At 44.8% G+C, this 17,872-nt stretch overlaps 1 protein-coding gene across 1 annotated transcript in view; it reads left to right on the top strand.

Moving 5' to 3' along the window:
- The window catches only part of PPM1L (protein phosphatase, Mg2+/Mn2+ dependent 1L), a 242,008-nt gene that overhangs the window by 156,242 nt on the left and 67,894 nt on the right, over nt 1-17,872 (top strand). The window contains exon 2 of the mRNA XM_088452355.1: nt 6,776-6,950. Within this exon, the coding sequence (XP_088308481.1) occupies nt 6,776-6,950 (175 nt within the window). The remainder of the gene's footprint in view (nt 1-6,775; nt 6,951-17,872) is intronic.

Here is a 17,872-nt window from a genome sequence, read left to right as displayed (position 1 = left end):
CTGCCGAGGGCCATTTTGATATATATAACATTATTTGCGGGCCTGGTGCAGGTCACGCCCCCTCCGTGTGATGTCACACGTGGGGGGGGATACCACAATCACCGGTGATTACAGCAATGCCCGCTTTGGATGCTCCGGGGAGCTCTAGGAGCAGCAGTGTGACCGTCTGAAGCGTCCTAATGACGCTCCACGTGGCACTGCTGCATAGATTCTGGCTGCAGGGTGCCATTCTAGGCACCTGCTAGTCAGATGAGGCTGGCAGAAAAAAGCTCTGAGGGCCAGACCAAATGATTCCAGGGCCTTATACGGCCCCCGAGCCTGAGGTTCCCCATCCCTGCTTTAAATGTAAGCAGTATAAATCTATTATACACTATAACAAGCTTAAGTATCTGTCTGGCAGTTGTGCAGTGGAGTCAGATAGCGCTACGCCCCCTGCTGACAGTGACAGCTCTCTTCAACTGAGGAAGGAACACGGCTGAAATGCCAGAGGAGAAGGTACTGCACTGCCTCCCCACCACTACCTGCAGGAGGAAAAGGTCCCTATCTGGGCTAAAACCCGGGAGCCCAGGAGGAGAATGAGGTCCCGAACCTTGTCCACAGTCCGTTTCACAATCCAAGGACCACCCTGGATCTCTTTAAAATATTCCTCCTCCACCTTGTGCGCACACACACACACACACACACACACACACACAAAATCTCTGCTGGTTCCACAACCCAACCCTCCCCATCCTCCCCAGTTCTCTCAGCTACTTTCACACCCCATGATTACTGGCTTGGCTACACTCAGATACTGTTCTTCTTCCTCTCTGCCTCTTACCACTGACAGAATTAGCCCATTGTAGCCATTTTAAAGTTACAAAGTGTTGCTCAGGCAGTCATATAGCCTCAAGAGAAAACCTGAATCTGAAGCGCTGCCTGTCCCTAAGGAGTACACATCTGGCATCTGCTTCAGGTTATGCTATAGCTTATTTCTGCTATCTAAAACTGATTGGAAGATTTGCTACTGATTGCTGGTTCATATAATGCAAAAAAGGTAAAAGTGGCAAGATGGGCCTAGTTAGTAATACTAAGCACAGCTCTGAACATGACACAGCATTTCAATTCTTTTCTCTTCTTAAATGACAGACATAATATAGATCAAGGTCTTTAGGAAAGCTGTCCGGCCATAATATTATTCCCCAGACAAACACAGAATTCTGAGTTTCCATATGATGCTTTTTATTGATCTAGGGAAGATCACACATTTGTACAACTCATAAAAGCATATGCAGCAGAGACAAGGTTATTGATGTCGTGTCTGAACTGTGGCACTTTGTGTAGAAATGCTCATAAAATATTCTCTTAATAATATGATACATGATTAGATTATTCCTAAACTTTGAATGTATTTGCCAGGAGTGGGTTGTAATTGCAGTTGACTGGTCATGTCCCAGCTCTCAGATATGAATAATTGTATTGCTTGAATCTAAAGTAATTTTTTCCTCTTGATGTGAAAACAATAACGGGGCTGGCTAGCCAGATGTGGGCGTGTGTCGCGGGCACCAGCTGCGTCCACAGACACAGTGGCGCTGACACAGAACACACGCATGTCCGGCGATTCAAATCCCGACGCCGAAAGACTGGCAAAAGGTGAAGATCCCGACTGCTCTAAAGGTGAGTATAAACTAACCTAACTCCCCCCCAACCCTCCCTTAGGGGTGCCTAACCCTAACCTCCCCCCCAAGTACCTAACCCTAACCCCCCTCTAAGTGCCTAAACCTATCTGCCCCTTCTCCGCTGCCTAAACCTAACCCTCCCGGGGGCGTGCCTAACCCTATCCCCCCCCCCCGGGGGGTGCCTACCCCTAACCCCCCGTCCCCTAGCCTGACCCTAACCCTCCCGGGGGATGCCTAACCCTATCCCCCCCCGGGGGTGCCTAACCCTAACCCCCCTTCCCCTAGCCTGACCCTAACCCTCCCTGGGGGTGCCTAACCCTAAGTCCCCCCTGGGAGCCCCTAACCTAACCCTTCCCCTGGTCCTTACCCCTGTCCACGCCCGGCTTACCTTCGATCGGGATGCCGGGCTCCCGGCGTAGGTAAAATGACAGGCAGTGGGATTTCGACACCTGTCATTAGATCGTTGCCGGGATTAGACAGTCAGGATGCCATGTACAGATATAGAAACTGTGTTTGCCATAGGGCTGGTGCAAGCTTTCATTTTGCAGCTGATGGTGTGTCTAAAGATACACCGATACATATTAGTGCCACTGCCGGTGGGCGTCTCGGGAGGTAGATGTTCACGGCATTAGCATAGACCTGAAACGTGGCCGTGTCTGCGAGAACCTCTAATTAGTCCCTTAATATATAGGTCACACAATTGTAACCACAACATAAGTGTATTACCATAATGTTTTATACACTGAACCTTCACTGTGCTTTCTCTGCACAACTCATCCTTGGCCCAATATCCTGCTCTGTGTTAATAACCTTGCAAAGCTTCATGTGGTCAGCAAATATGGATCTTCTTTCCTACACCTCCTACTAGATTGTTAAGAAAACAAAAGGCCAGTGCCAAGTACTGATCACTGAGGTGCCTCACTAGTAACATCCACAATCCAAATTTGTTCCATTTATACCAGCCCTCACCAATGTGCATGTCCCTGCCCCACCCCCTTTCATGCTTTTACGAATCCACTGCATCATTTCCTAGATCCGGTATATAGGTTCCTGCCTTATGGAAACTCGTGCATTTATTTTGGCATGACTGGTACCTTAAGAACATTGTTATATACTGTTGACTCTGTGACACTAATTTTCAGTAATACATTTCTGCATGTTACTGTATTTTGCCTGTCACTGATGTCAGATCACTGGTTTACTTCTATCAGTTTCTGGGTTTCCTTTTATGCCTTTTTAAAATTGGGCCAATGTATGTGTTCAGCCAGTCTTGTGATACTAATTCCACTATGTACATTTTCATAAATATAAGAAATTATGATTTCCACATTACTAAACATAGCTTCCTTCAACATACATAAGTAGATCCCGTCTGGTCTCTTTATTGATTTGATTTTTCTGTACATGTACAGTATTTCCTCCTGAGTTAGACCAATCTGTATATATAAATCTGAAATCACGTTGGCATATAATGACAGTTGGTCTGAACTCTGGCTTCTCCCACCAGTGTCTGTGATGTCATTTCCTGAGAGTTCTGGCGTAACACACATCTACAGTCTCCTAACACTTCTGATATTTCCCATACTTACTCATCACACACAACCCAGTGGTGAATCCACAGGCCGACCATTATTAGAGACACCCTTTTTTCCCAAAGCGTACACCGTGCGTGCTGGATAATAGCTGTGGATTTTCGCCTGTATGACCCAGCCTCATTTGTAGAGGCTGCGCACCCATATATCCGCTTGCAAGAGCAGTCGACATCACTAAAATGCATTTGCACCCGCCCTAACATTAGTATAAAATATCTGTCTGAAATAACCGGGATCTCAGTGTACGCTCACCGCTGCATTGCCTGCAGTTCTGTCTCCACACCCACGCCACGCCACACTTATCCTAAGTGCTAATGCCTTGTGTCAGTTCCATTTATACTCATTTAGCCACAAGTGGAGATCTGGATGACTTCCGCAACACTAAATATTTGCCTTGGGCACCCCCTGACAGATGCCCAGTTCTTAAAATCGCTTCCGCAGTTGCTTTGCAGGTGATTATGAATGAGACTATGAATGTATCCTGCAGCCCCCAGGCCAGTTTGGGCTTTATTCAGGTAGGCTACAAGATATACCCTTGTATTCTGAAGTTAGCCCCGTCGCTAATTGGCCACATGTCTTGAGCCGGAGCATCATTCACCATATAGGCAATGTAATGTATAGGGAAAGGCAGAAACCCTGCTCTGGGCAGAAGCAAAATGTTACATTTCCATCCAGTTTGGCTAACATTTTGGTGGAACTACTACAATTTTAAGGAACAATAAAATTTGATAGGCAGGATCACAGCAGGTACCTTAAGTGAACCATTTAAACCGAGGACGGGGAACCTCAGGACCGGGGGCCGTATAAGGCCCCCGGAACCATTTGGTCTGGCCCTCTGAGCTTTTTTCTGCTAGCCTCATCTAGCTAGCAGGGTGCCTATAATGGCACCCTGCAGCATTGCCATCTGGAGCACTCTTAGGATGCTTCAGATGGTCACGCCGCTGCCCTTACAGCTCCCCAAACCATCCTCAGGATGATCCGGGCATTGCTGTAATCACTGGCGATTGTGGCCTATCCCCCATGTGACTTTACACGGATGGAGCGTGGTCTGCACCAGGCCCGCGAATAATTTTATATATATCAAAATGGCCCTCGGCAGAAAAATGGTTCCCCACCCCTGATGTAAACAAATGTATAAAATCACTGGTCAAACAATTAGAAGTAATTAGTCAAGGTCATAGGTTATATCTAATGCCTAATATTTACAAAACAATGTTGTAAGGATGCGAATAGAGTATTGTTGGAGACCAAGCCTCAATATCAGAACAGGAGGTAAAACAACTAATCTCCTCTACCAGATCAGAACTTTGATAACAAAACATTATTCTCTGTTCTTTTCCAGGGTTGTGATAAATGCTTTTAAGATTTAGTAAAAAGAAAAAATAGATTGTAGATGGTGAGATAGTAAATTACACTCTTGTAAAGGTCAGAAAGGTCTTATAGAGCTCTAAACAAACACATTGCACACAAAAGTAGGAGGAATACCTTACCTAAATACCATTTGCTTTGACCACTGTAAAATATTGTGTACAGAATCATTAAATGTATGATATATCTTATAGATCAAGGACTCTTGTAGTCAATGCCAGGGTGATGTCAGGGAAGTTCTAGCACTCATTTCGTACAATGGCTTCTGTGCAGACCCACTGAAGTGGAGGGTTACAATATGACATGTGAGGACCTGGACATAAGTGCATGCTGGCACTTGCAGTTCGACAGTGTGCTTTAAAATGGTACCTCTGCCATAAATAAATGGTTATAGCTCCGGTTATAAATGAAATAGTATTGGCCCCATAATAAAATAATATTGGCTTTGTATTAATTATTGTTGCCATCATAATTAATAAGTTAATGTTGTTTCCTTAATAAATGCCATGCATATATTTTCTTCTGGCAGGCCATATGGCTGAGGCAGCATTCAGTATGAGCTACCTTGTCTGCCTGTGCCTGGATCATGGCTAAAAATATAGCTGCTGTTTTTTTTCTGGCTGTTTCTGGTGGCGCCCATTTTCCCAGTGATCTGTGCATGCGCAGAAAAGATGTCCCCGGTAAAGTAGGTGCGGGTGCCAGCTTCCCGGAGACCCGCGCATGCACTGTAGATTCTGGTATGAAGCCAGAATCTATAGTGCTCAGTGCTGCTGAGCCATCGACAGAGAGGAGGTGGCCCATATGGCGGCTGCACACAGATCCCCTCCTCTCTTAAAACGCCCTGGGGTTAGGCTTTGCGGGGAGGTTAGGGTTAGGCCCCACTGGGGGGGTAGGGTTAGGCACTAAGGGGGACAGTTAGGTTTAGGCACTAACAGGGAGGGTTAGGGTGCAAGAAGGGAGGGTTAGGGAGCAGAAGGAGGGAGGCTTAGTATACTTACCCGACCCTTGTCGGGATACCGAGCATTGGGATGCCACTGTCGGCATTTTGACAGCAGTCATCCCAACTGCCGGTATTTCATACCCAACCTGTTTAAACAGAGGATTGAGCTGCCGGAATGTACCTTCTAGTAGTATCCTTTTCATGTGGAATCTGACAATATTTCATACATTTCATTTTATCATTAAATCATCCCAATTGTAAAGAGTCCTGGAATAATCTGGTGCTATCATTTTTTTAATTATATAAATCTTCTAGTTTTGTTTAAATTCAATACTATTTTTTTTTTTATATAGATTTGTACATTTTAAAAATAAATAATGCAGTTGTGGACATTTACCATGCTGAAAATTCACCTTTTGGAGCCCCTGATAAAAAGCAGAGGCTTTGTCTCCCTTCACCCATTGGCAGGTATACCTGGCATCAGAAGATGGCATTACCTAGTCGCGGAAAGGGAGGCTTGGTAAATTGAGCAGACACTGCAGCCCCAAAGGTAGACTATGGGGATGCGGTAAACTGTAAGATTGCAGGAGAAATCAGTAATTTCCCTGCTGTATCACTGTTAAATAGGAGTAAGCGGTGATAACGGGAATGGTATGTTAGGCTGACAGTTATCATGTCACCGTACATAGGGTGACATATAGTACATTTCAATAATCTTTTATTAAAATAAATAAAATGGGAGTATGGCAGTGGGATGCTGGATAAAGAAGGCACACTAATAATTCATCTCTAACAAGTCTTTTTTAGCTTGTTTTTAATCTTTTTATCTAAAGAAAGGAAAAAAAGATTTGCCTGCCACTTGCTGACTGATTATATTAAAGAATCTCTTCTTCTGTGTGTAAATTGCAGTTACTTTATAAAGTGTATAAAATAGTGGTATTACTTATGTGTGTACAAGGACTTCTAAGTCAAATCTGATTGCCCACTATAATCTTATTACTGTCACAGTGACCCTATCTGCTTATGATATCTGTGCAGTCATAATAAATATATTTTGTTTCCTGCTAAATTATTATTTTGTTACTATATTCCCAAAGTGATAACCAAGTGTTGTTCATCATGCTACAGGCTGTTCTAAAAATGTTTTGAAAAACACATTCTCAAAGCTTAAAAGTACCGGATTAGACAAATGATTACTTTGTTTGTTTGTTGTGCAGTCAGCAGCGGAATATGTGAAGCTCCATCTGCCCGAGGTGCTAAAACAACATCTTCAGGATTTTGAAAAGGATAAAGAGAACAGCGTACTTTCCTACCAGACCATCCTAGAACAGCAGATTCTAGCCATAGACCGCGAGATGCTGGAGAAGCTTTCAGGCTCCTATGATGAAGCAGGTATGTCTGCACTGTGTAATGTCTGAGCCGGTGTGTATATGGTATAATAAACCTCTTCAATACAGTTTACATTATGCTACATTGTAATAGTTATATACTGTATGGGAGGTAGTGGTTTTTATTTAATGACGTACTATCTTGTCTTGCAACATACACAATAAAAATGGCTAATTAACCGTACAGTGTACATATTGAAACAAATAATAAAACATTTTTGTAAATGAAGGCAATTAAGGCAGGTCCTGAAGGTCCTGTTTCTAGGGTTCATATGGGTAACTGATGCAGCAACCTTTATAAAACAAATGTCCATTATTATTATTATAAGTGTTTGTCTATATAGCACCACCATACTGTATTGCATAGCACTGTACAGATAATATTACATCCTGTGCATAATATATCCTGATCAATGTTGTACTTAATATTAATATGCGTAACACTGTATGTAGAATTCTATGCCATTCTAATGTTACCACCATCACCACATATTCACCAACTGTTAAGTATGATTAGGTACATATAAGGTCTAATACATTCTATTACCAGTTCATTTGGGTCTTTGTTATATTACCCATAACTCTAATATACCTGGGTTTTCAATCTCTATCCCAATTCCAATCTAAAACCTAATCCCTGACCACTGTGCCATAATTACTAATTGCTAATATCTATCTGATATCCTTTTCACCTCCGACTGATCCCTAACCACAGTCCCTAGCCCATGATCGTAACTTATCTCCAGTGACTGAAGTCTCTAATGATTTATAATGATTTATATAATGATATATAATGATTATAATGATTATTGCAAACTGTAGAGCTCAAAAATATAGAGCCAAAACAATCTGTCACCCAAATGCTTGTCTCCCAACATAAAAATTTGCAACGTTGTGACAAATCCCTACCCCACAGTCCACCCAGCTCACCCGATAATGTTCACTTTGTGATAAATCCACCCATGTTATTGCTAGACTCCCTTTTGAAGGTCTGTTATTAGGGACACAACCACAGAAATTGGGATATTTGAAAGGTATGCCCAAATGACCTGAAGCCTGAATACATTTATGCGCCAAGTAATCAATGGTCGCAAAAAATCCATTGTCTCACATTTTGCTGCAGTGCATTACTTATTACTATACTGCATTAGTCGCTCCACTCATTAATTAAGTTGTCTAATTGAATTAGTTATGCTAAGAACTACAATTTCCTGACACTGCAGATCACACTTCTGACTTAAATTTGCTCTAAAAAAATCAGTAAACAAGCTGCTGCTGCTATCTAACCTATGTGATGAATAGTAATCACTAAACAATTAGTACAGTCATAGTTTCTATGGTTACAGAATATTGCTAAGAAAAGTCTGATCATCACAACCTGTCAAACACCAGCAACAATGTTTTCCGAGTTTGCAACAGGCCATTTCAGGTGCAAGTGCTATTTCTAGTATATTAGTTATTGCTGTAAATTGTCATATCCAGCATTTCAATTAGGCAAAATATTTATTTTTAGGCAGTTACACCCCAATGGCTGCCTTGAAGTCAATAGGATGGATCTGTTGCAGTCTGGTAAAGGTGGTCATTTATTCACCTTTCCCCTCCTTCTGACATCATTTATTAATACATTCATTATTATGACAACATTCAGTTAAACCAGGAGTAAGACAATATTGACAACGTAGCTTTGATTTCCAGGATGTCTCTGATCATGTCCTGCGCTATCAGTGACGTTTCTATCCAATATCACGGCTGATGCGCATTCTCCAAAATCTGACAAGCAGATTGTTACTTACTAGGTAACAGAAATGCCTTGTAGGGAATTAATGGATGTAAAACCATTTAATTGCACATTTAACCACTTGCCTGGCATTGCCACATCGTTTACGACCATGCCAGACTTTGTGTTACCTGACATTGTCGCAAACAATGCGATCAGACAGAAACTCACACTGGGTGACTGCCGGAAGATAATCTTCCTGCAGCCGTCAATGACTGAGGGACATCCCAACCCCTCTCCATCCCGGCACCATCCCCAGATTCTGCTGTGCTGCCAATTTGCTGATTGGGCAGCACAGCAAGTGCCCTCACCCGGCAGCTGCTCAGAGGAGCAGCCACTGGGGAAATGAAGAGTCGCTATGTCACAATGGTCTGATCATCGATGATCTGATATATCAATGACCGATATGCTAAAAATCTAAATGAATGTTACATCCTTCAAAAAATATATATTATTTTATATATATATATATATATATATATATATATATATATATATATATATAAAATTGTGTTGGAAAAGTTATAAATAAATATTTTTGGCCAAAAGTAATCATAATGAAAAATTACAGTTTCTGAGCGATTTTTGGAAAAAATATTAGCCAGGTCCAATGAACATTATGCTCTCATACGCCCCAATGTCATCATTAGCAAACCTCACATTGGGCACAAAAGTGGGGTGTTTTGCTGATTAGGGATAGCTTATTTTGTCCCGATGTTGTATGTCCTGACAGCTGACATTAGGGAAGATGTGTGAAGCAGCATACAGATAGAAGAAGTTGCCCGTAACAACCAGTCAGCTTCTACCTATCATTTTATAGATTGTACTTGATAAATGCAATCTCAACGCTGATTTTTTTGCTATAGGCAACTTCTCCACTTGTCTGCTCTTTACACTGCATGATACTGTACGTCTCCCTCTTTATTCTCTGGGTTCCATTCACAAATTAAAATATTTGGGCCCAGATTTATCAACAGGTGATAATTCTTATTATCACTCATTACTCATCTTAAATTGTGCTCCAACCAATCAGCTCCTAACTGTCATTTTTCAAACTCATGACAGTAAGTAGCTGTTTGGTTGGATCACCATTTAGGACTAGTAAGGAGTGATAATTAGAATAAATCTCCTTTAAGGGGCTGATGCAGAGTTGAACACAAAATGAATTCTGAGGATGTATCATGCATTTGTACGCACAGCGTATGCAAGTATATAGGCAATTCTGAGTCATACACAACTCAGCTGTATCTCCACTTGCATCTGAAGGACAGAAATGGGAGGTAACAGGGCGAGTGTGTTGACAGAATTATGGGCAATGCAAAGTTGTGTGTAGGCATAATCGTTTGTACCAAGGTTTAGGGCTGGTACAAGTTCGCACTGATAGCAACAATGGCTATGAAACCAAGTGTATGAATCGGAGATGGGTGCAACCCCGGACCGGGGCACGAAGGGCCCACTGGCGGAATGCAGTGATAGGGGCCTGTACTTAAGGGGTGTGGGGAGCTTTTGCAGGGGGTGTGGCCAGCCATCACCGAGGCTTGGCCAACCATTAAGGAGGACATAACCTGCAGACAACATGGATACAGTGCATGGTCTGGGCCCTATATACTGATAGTTTCTGCAGAATGATCTACCAGATTATGCACTATAATGAATAAACTATATGTAACATAGCTATAATAATAAGGCACATGATGGCGATCATGTCTGTATATACCACATTAATGCACTCTACATATGATCGGGGACCCATTATACACCAGCCAGTGTCTAAAACTCAATGAGAATTGCATTAGATCTAGTTATGGCCAAATACAAGCCATTGTGGAAAAAGGTTCAATTCTAAGGTATTACCACTGGGGATAATGATCAGGGTTTTTGGTGTAAAGGGAAGCGCTCAGTCTTTCCGTTGTTTTCACCACGAATTTATAGAAAGTACATAGTTTGTAAAAACAATAATCATAATTTGTTACTCAACATTTTAAAAATACCATTAGGAAGGACATGCAGCTAAAGTAAAGACACCTCTATCAGTATATTTATGGACCTAATGTGAATCGTTGTTCAGAAATAATCACATCAAATAAATAAATAATAAAAGAAGAAATACTAAAAACTAGACATCGGTTTCAGGTTTCCCTTCACAGTAAGTGTAAATAGGGGGGAAAGTATGAATCTTGTTATTGTTCTTTCTTAATCACACCTGTAGGAAAACAGGGAGATATACACATATAGCTTCTTCTCAAGTTCTTTGTACATATAAAGAAGCAGGGAAGATGAGAAAACAACACTGTTGCAAATTTGAGAATATATTTATACAGTAGTATCCAACTTTGTATAGTCTTTGAGTTAAATGCTGTAGTTAGAATACAATTCCAGTTAAAATATCATATGTACCCACTGTGCACCGTGGTATAATGAAAAAATTAAATATATACATGTATATAACACAAAAAAAGGTCGGTCTCACCGCGTTTGTATTCTCCAGAGCCGGTTCTGTGTTCACCTGTGGGAGTTCTGTCTCACTTATTGAAAGTAGAAGATATGCATCGAGATCCTTAATAAATCCTAAAGCTTTCTGTTTATTAGACTCGGGGACATCCACCGGGTATATTGGTTTAAGTTGCTACAGCGCAGTGTGTGCGGCAGCAGTGAAGTCGTCCAGCCAGCGAGCAGCTGTAGTTGGAGACGCCCTGAAGTGTCCGGGTTGCCGGGATTGTATCAGGATATAGATATAGAGGCACTTGTCACTGACACCACGCATCAGAGGAGGAGGCTGGGGAGCTGCTGCCAAGATGGAACCGTCGGGATAATAAGTGTTGGTTACTTTTTTATAACTACATTCTTAGGGCCTGATTCAGAGCCACTCGTAAGTGGCAGCTCGTTCGCTCCGAGCGATGTTTGCCCAACTGCGCATGCGTACGGATCGTTATACACATGCGCGAACCAGTCAGTGCGGCCGAAATTCATGTGCTCGCAAAATAGCGAATGCCTGCTAATTTGAGTGACAGGATGAGGCGTATGTGCGTGGTAACAGGGGAAGGTGCTTGAAAACGGGGAGTGGAGATCCGATCGCAGGCATGCTTAAAGGTCAAAACGGGCGTTTTATGGGTGTGCATATTTAAAACAGCAGCGTCATTGACCACGTCACTGGGTTATTTTATAGCCAGAACAAACCAACTACAAGAATAGCGAGCAGCTCATACCCTGTTCGATGTACTCGATTAATCTAATAAATAGCGGACATGACGTAGGATGCGATCGGACAGGGGGCGTAGTTTCCCAAAAAACGACCGCAAGTTTTGTTCGCTCGTTCAGACCTAGAGGCGTGAACAGACCGCAAACAGCGAACGGTTCATTTGAATAGCCACCCCTATTTTCTGGACGAGCGAGCGCAAATAGCGACCGGCTCTGAATCAGGCCCTTAGTTCGCAATATGCTATATTTTAAACAAAAGATCTGTTAGCCCAGTTGCTCATTTTTATTGGTAGAAGGATAATCTTGGTGTAGTTTCTATAGTAGCAATCCAGGCTCCCATGTTCATCCATGTTCCTAATCTTCCAAGTGACTGACTCTCTAATAGAGTAACAATGTATAATTCCAGCGCGCAGTCTGGTACCTGACATTAATGTAGGGCCCAAGGTGATTTCCCCTGTACCCCTGTGGGCCAGTCCAACCCAGTTTAGTTTTGTACACGCAAATCGGGAGCAAATACAACACACTTGTTTTCAACTCTGCATTAGCCCTTATGTGTGAAAGAAATAAGATGTATGGATAACTTTGGGAAGCCTAATACTTTCTAACCTGTGCCCTGCTGCATATACACACTGGACCTGATTCAGACCCGCTCGCAAGATGCGATTGCTTGCTGGCAAAAAGGGGCCGGATATTTAAATTAAGCGCTCGCACTGTGTCGCGTAAGGACGCCCACTGTGTGTTAGCGAGCTATGGCAAATTGAGCTCACAAGTGTCTGTAGACGCCCCCTTGCCATTCGCAACACACGTCATCTCCGGGAAAAGTACGGACCATCGTGAGCCATTGGAGCTGCTTGCAGCCCTTGGGGTTGCCTTTCCCCGCCGCAAGCACTGCGATCAGTGCGGGCTAAAATACATGCAGGTGACGTATACAATGACGCTACTTTGTTAATTATGCACGCCCTTTAAATGCAATTGTGGCGGGCAGACACGCCTGCGTTGGCAAGACCACTCCCCCATTCACATGCACCTTCCCCTGTTACCACCCACAAACGGCACTTTCTACTTCAGGGTCCATAGGGGGTCCACAGGGTTGACCTTGGGGGGTATAGGTTGGGAACCAAATCCGGGCACCACGCAGTTAAAGCTTTTAGCTCCCAGGATGCACTGGGTCCACTCTCCCTATAACCCCACCCCCAAGCCAGAGGCACCTCAGTTTAAGTTGGTGCCCGGCCGGAGTCGGGTCACCGTTAGCGCAGGGGGAGCTGATTAGCAGCCCCTAAGCTTATTTTATTTTTTTAGGGTCAAAGTTTTTTCCATGGACTTTGGACTCTTCAGAGCGGCAGCGTCGGACTGTCCATAGGACGTCTAAGCTGCCGCTCCGTCACCCCGCTGGCGCTGAGACGCCAGTACAGATCTGGGGATCTCAGCGGGACCCCAGAGTCTGTACTAGCCGGACTCTGTGGGCGCCCAGGACTGCTGCCGGATCCACGGGGAGCAGGTAAGGTCGCGGATCACCGCTTGCGGTGATCCGCGCATTTCAAATGCAGTCCTGTGCCTCCGGTCTCAGGGGACAGACCGGAGGCGCCGGCAGTGGCGGCGGGCCCCCCATACCCCATGTGTCCACTAGACCACCAGGGACTTAACGATCGGTGCAGGGAGCCGGCGTCCCGGGGGTTAATAGCCGGCCAGGGGAGGCAGCCTTCCCTGTTACAGCGGCTCCTCCCCTCAGCTCAGCGCGCCTTTCAGTATCCATAGTCTGGCGTCGCTGAGCTGCTTCCTCCGCGGGCCACGCTTCCTCTGAGGTCTCCAGCGGCCATTTTATCTCTGTGGTGCAGCAGAAATCTCTCAGGATGACAGTGAGCCCAGTCCCCCTGCGTACCTCACCATCAGGTCAGTGTACACAGAGCTGTAGCCTTCCCAGACACTGACTCTGGGTAAGTTGCATGCAGTGTAATAGTGCAGTATATTATATGACATGTTTATGTATATATGTATATATCTGCATTGTATGTGACTTATGCTAGTGCTGACTGTACTTTATTCTCTCACCTGTCAGTGTATATCTATCCCTTTTCTTTATCTGCCCTAATACAGCTGTACTTAGGGTGGTTCTGAGACCTCACATTTATATACTTGTTAATATTTGTGTGGTTTGTCACATACTGTTGCGTGCTGCACGTTGCCATATTTTAGATGGAACTGTGTGTTGCATACGCTGAAAATGGGTCCCTGCAGCTAATTTTTGGCATCAGTCAGGACCAGTATAGTGCTGCTTAATATTTCCGCCAAGATTGTCTGCGCAGTCGACAGATGTCTTTACACTCTGGGATGCATGGTGGAATGGGCTCAGTTCCATTCCAGGCCTTTCCATAATTGGCTCATCTCCAGATGGAACGAGTTTTTTCTGTCGGATAACTGTTCAAACGATGATGCTCTCTCCGGAGGCAAGTCGGTCCCTGTCCGGGTGGCTATGGCCATCTCGTCCAGGGTTTTCTTTGCTATGGACAGTGTCTGGATCGAATCCTTTTCAGTGCAGTTGGACGTCTGTCGATTCCACCCTGTCAATTAACTTACTCTGGCATAACTCTTGTTTCCCGGTGAACCTGAAAAGGTTCAGTCCGACAGGGTCAGGACAGTGGCTTCCTTTTTAGCAACACTGTTCGTTGAGTGGCAATGACAGGTATGTCACATATTCGGACATAGTCCGAGGGTCTCCTCCCGACCATCTCGGCAGCGTTCATTTCAGGAGCTCTCCATTGGGAAGCGGGAGTCCTCAGCCATCACGACGTGCATCCCGGGGACTAGTCTCTTCCCCAAGAGAGGTTTCATCTCCTGGTGAGCAGGGGGGGCCCCCCTGAGGTGACCCTCATGGCCTTCTGACTTTATCACACTATGGTGTTACAGTTCAGCTCTGGGGATTCTGAAGCAACCTTCAGCGACTCTTTGTCGGTGAAGTGGTCCTTCCACTTTGTGTACCTGTGTTCTCCGGTCTCCCTTCTTCCTCGAGGTCTTTGGAAGTGTTTTCAATCGAGACGGAGATGCTTTCCTGCTGGTGGCTCCTGATTGCCCCAGATGTCAGGGGTACTTGGATCTTCGGAGTCTCTACATCGATACTCCATCCCTGATGCTTCACTGCCCGGACCTGTTGTCTCAGGGTCCTTGGTTTTGCCTTGGACCTGGGTCGTTTGTCTTTGACTGTGTCCTTACAGTGGTCTTACGGCTTCCCTGGCTTTGTCATCGTTGGAATGATTAGAGCACATGGATCAGCTTTTGCTGGGACCTACCACAAACTGTGGCAGCCATAAATCTTATGGTATTGTACCTGTCGATACAATCCTCCGGTGTCTAGGATTTCCAGATATTCTGGCATTCCTTCCGGCTGGCTTGGGTTTCACACTTGGCCTGGTCTTCCTGACAGTGCGGATCTCTACACTGTCAGTATGGTTAAGATATGGAATTGCTCCACTCTGGTATCCAGTTCATCCTTTGGAGTGTTTTCTTGATTATGCCTCCATTTGTCCTCCCTAGGGACTCCTTGGGAGTAAGTAGTGGTTCTTCGTTACCTCCGGGGACAGTCAATGGAACCGCTGGTTGTGATAGCCATTACATGGTCTATTGCTTAGGCTCTCTCTTTCTCTCAGGGTGTTTATATCAACCAGGAGAGTGTCTGAATTCGGAGCGTTCTCATGTGGCTCCCTCTTCTGGAGGGCATCATGTCAGGGTGGGAGTTGCTCTCGCCCTGTGTTTCTTCTTAGTGGTTTTCAGGTTCCATATTATTCTGGAACTTATGGTACGGCCATTCTGTCCCCAGTCCTCTCGGCTGGTGTGGCCTCATTGACTGTGGTCTGGCCTCTTTGGATTTATGTGATCCGTTCAGGTTCCTTACGGAAATCGGACTCCTTATTGGTGGTCTGAGATTTCTGGTTTTCACAGGAAAGGATGGCCGGCCTATAACCAAATGTTGGCTGGATGGCCTCGTAGGTCTTCCTCAGGGGCCTACCCATGGGTAGGCCTTCCTGTTGTTGATGCTTGTTTTTTCTCGGGCCATGTGACCCTCGTGTGCGGCTCGCTGTGGCGCCTCGGCTGTTTTGCCTTACTAGGTGGCCACGTGGTCTTCTGTCCACACCTTTTTAAGGTTTTAGGCATTGGTTTCCTTTGCCTCTCAGGATGCTTCCTTTTTGGCGACGGATTCTCCTCTCAGCACAGGAGCGTCCCCACCCTTGGTTGAACTGCTTTGGGACATCCCCAAGGTCAACCCTGTGGACCCCCTATGGACCCTGAAGTAGAAAACAAGAGATATGGTAAGAACTTACCTTTGTTATCTCTGTTTCTACGAAGTCCATAGGGTCCACAGGGCGCCCGCCCTGACGCACCTGGCTTCATATGGGCTGTGTGGCTGGTCACCGGTTTTCCGTCTCCCATTTTGGTGAGTATGGTTATTGAGTGTTCCAGTTTTCTCTCTCTTTTTCTCTCCTCCTCCGGCCTTTGGCTACTTACAAACTGAGGTGCCTCTGGCTTGGGGGTGGGGTTATAGGGAGAGTGGACCCAGTGCATCCTGGGAGCTAAAAGCTTTAACTGCGTGGTGCCCGGATTTGGTTCCCAACCTATACCCCCCAAGGTCAACCCTGTGGACCCTATGGACTTCGTAGAAACAGAGATAACAAAGGTAAGTTCTTACCATATCTCTTGTTATCTGTCACTCAAAGCAGCGACCTGATAGTGGCTTACGAGCAACCAAAAGCAGATTGCAACGTATGGCTTGCACACGCGCACTGCGAATTATACGCAATCGCGCCTTAGTGAGGGCTTTTGAATCAGGTCCACTGTCAGCAACTATGTTGAGGCTGTACTGTAATTCATGAGAATGCAACGTACACGTTTTCTTCTTCCCACAGTGATATCACTAGTTTTTATTTGAAGTGTTTGCATCCAACAGTCACACAGGCCACTGCCACTCATGGATGAAAATCAGTTACCTATTGAATGTTGCTTTAAGAATAATCCTAATACAAGCAAATGTCTATCTTGAATAATGTTTGTGAAACATCCAAAAATACAGGTGCCGTGGTTCTGGTTTGTAGGGAATTCATAGACCGCATTGTCATTCATTTTCATGTGGCTGTCTCCATTATGTATCAGGTATACTTTAAGGAAGTCTGGGCCTGATTCAGCAAGGATCGCAATTGCACAGCTGCACGCAGGCTATAGATATGATGTATGCACACAGGCTATAGATATGATGTATGCACACAGGCAGCTTTGCAATTGCGATCCTTGTTATTATGCAAATGCAGTGTATGACACCCCCTGCTGCATTTGCGATCCTAGCACTGCGACGAAGGATGGTGGACGGCGCCGGGCCTCCGGCCAGCTGAGTAAGCCTAAACTTACTCAGGCTGGCCGGCTTGCAAGCCCAGGACACTGCATTGCTCAATGCAGATCCTGGGCTGGCCACTCCCGGAAAACGGGGAAGATACGCCCCCGTTTCCAGTGTTCCCGCCTCTGCACCGCTCCTTAAATGTCTCTGCCTGTCAATAAGGCAGAGGCATTGAAGGATCTGCGTGCGACTACGCAGGACTCATTCTGCACACTGGCAGAATGGGTCCTTGCGTGCACTGCTGAATCAGGCCCTCACTAAATAACTCACTTCTTACATTTCAGAAGATTTAATAATAGAACTAGAACCAGTATTCTCAGAAAAAGCTCAATTATAGTATGTCAGAAGATGACAAGGATTCATTTGCTCTCTGAGTATCAATATAGGGTGTCACAGTGGTTAGCATTGCTTCCTGACATTACTGGGGTCATGGGTTTGTTTCCAACTAGCACCCAATCTGTGTGAAGTTTGCATGTTTCCCCATGTTACAGTTGCTTTTCTTGGGGTACTCTGGTTCCCTCACATATTTAAATAACATACTGGCAGGTTAATTGGCGTTAAACAAAATTGATCT

This window comes from Taudactylus pleione, unplaced genomic scaffold (assembly GCF_031769625.1).
Source record: "Taudactylus pleione unplaced genomic scaffold, aTauple2 ptg000037l, whole genome shotgun sequence".
In the NCBI taxonomy this organism is placed as follows: Eukaryota; Metazoa; Chordata; class Amphibia; order Anura; family Myobatrachidae; genus Taudactylus; species Taudactylus pleione.
The sequence above is the reverse complement of the archived record's forward strand: the minus strand, read 5'-3'. Positions and strand labels throughout refer to the sequence as shown.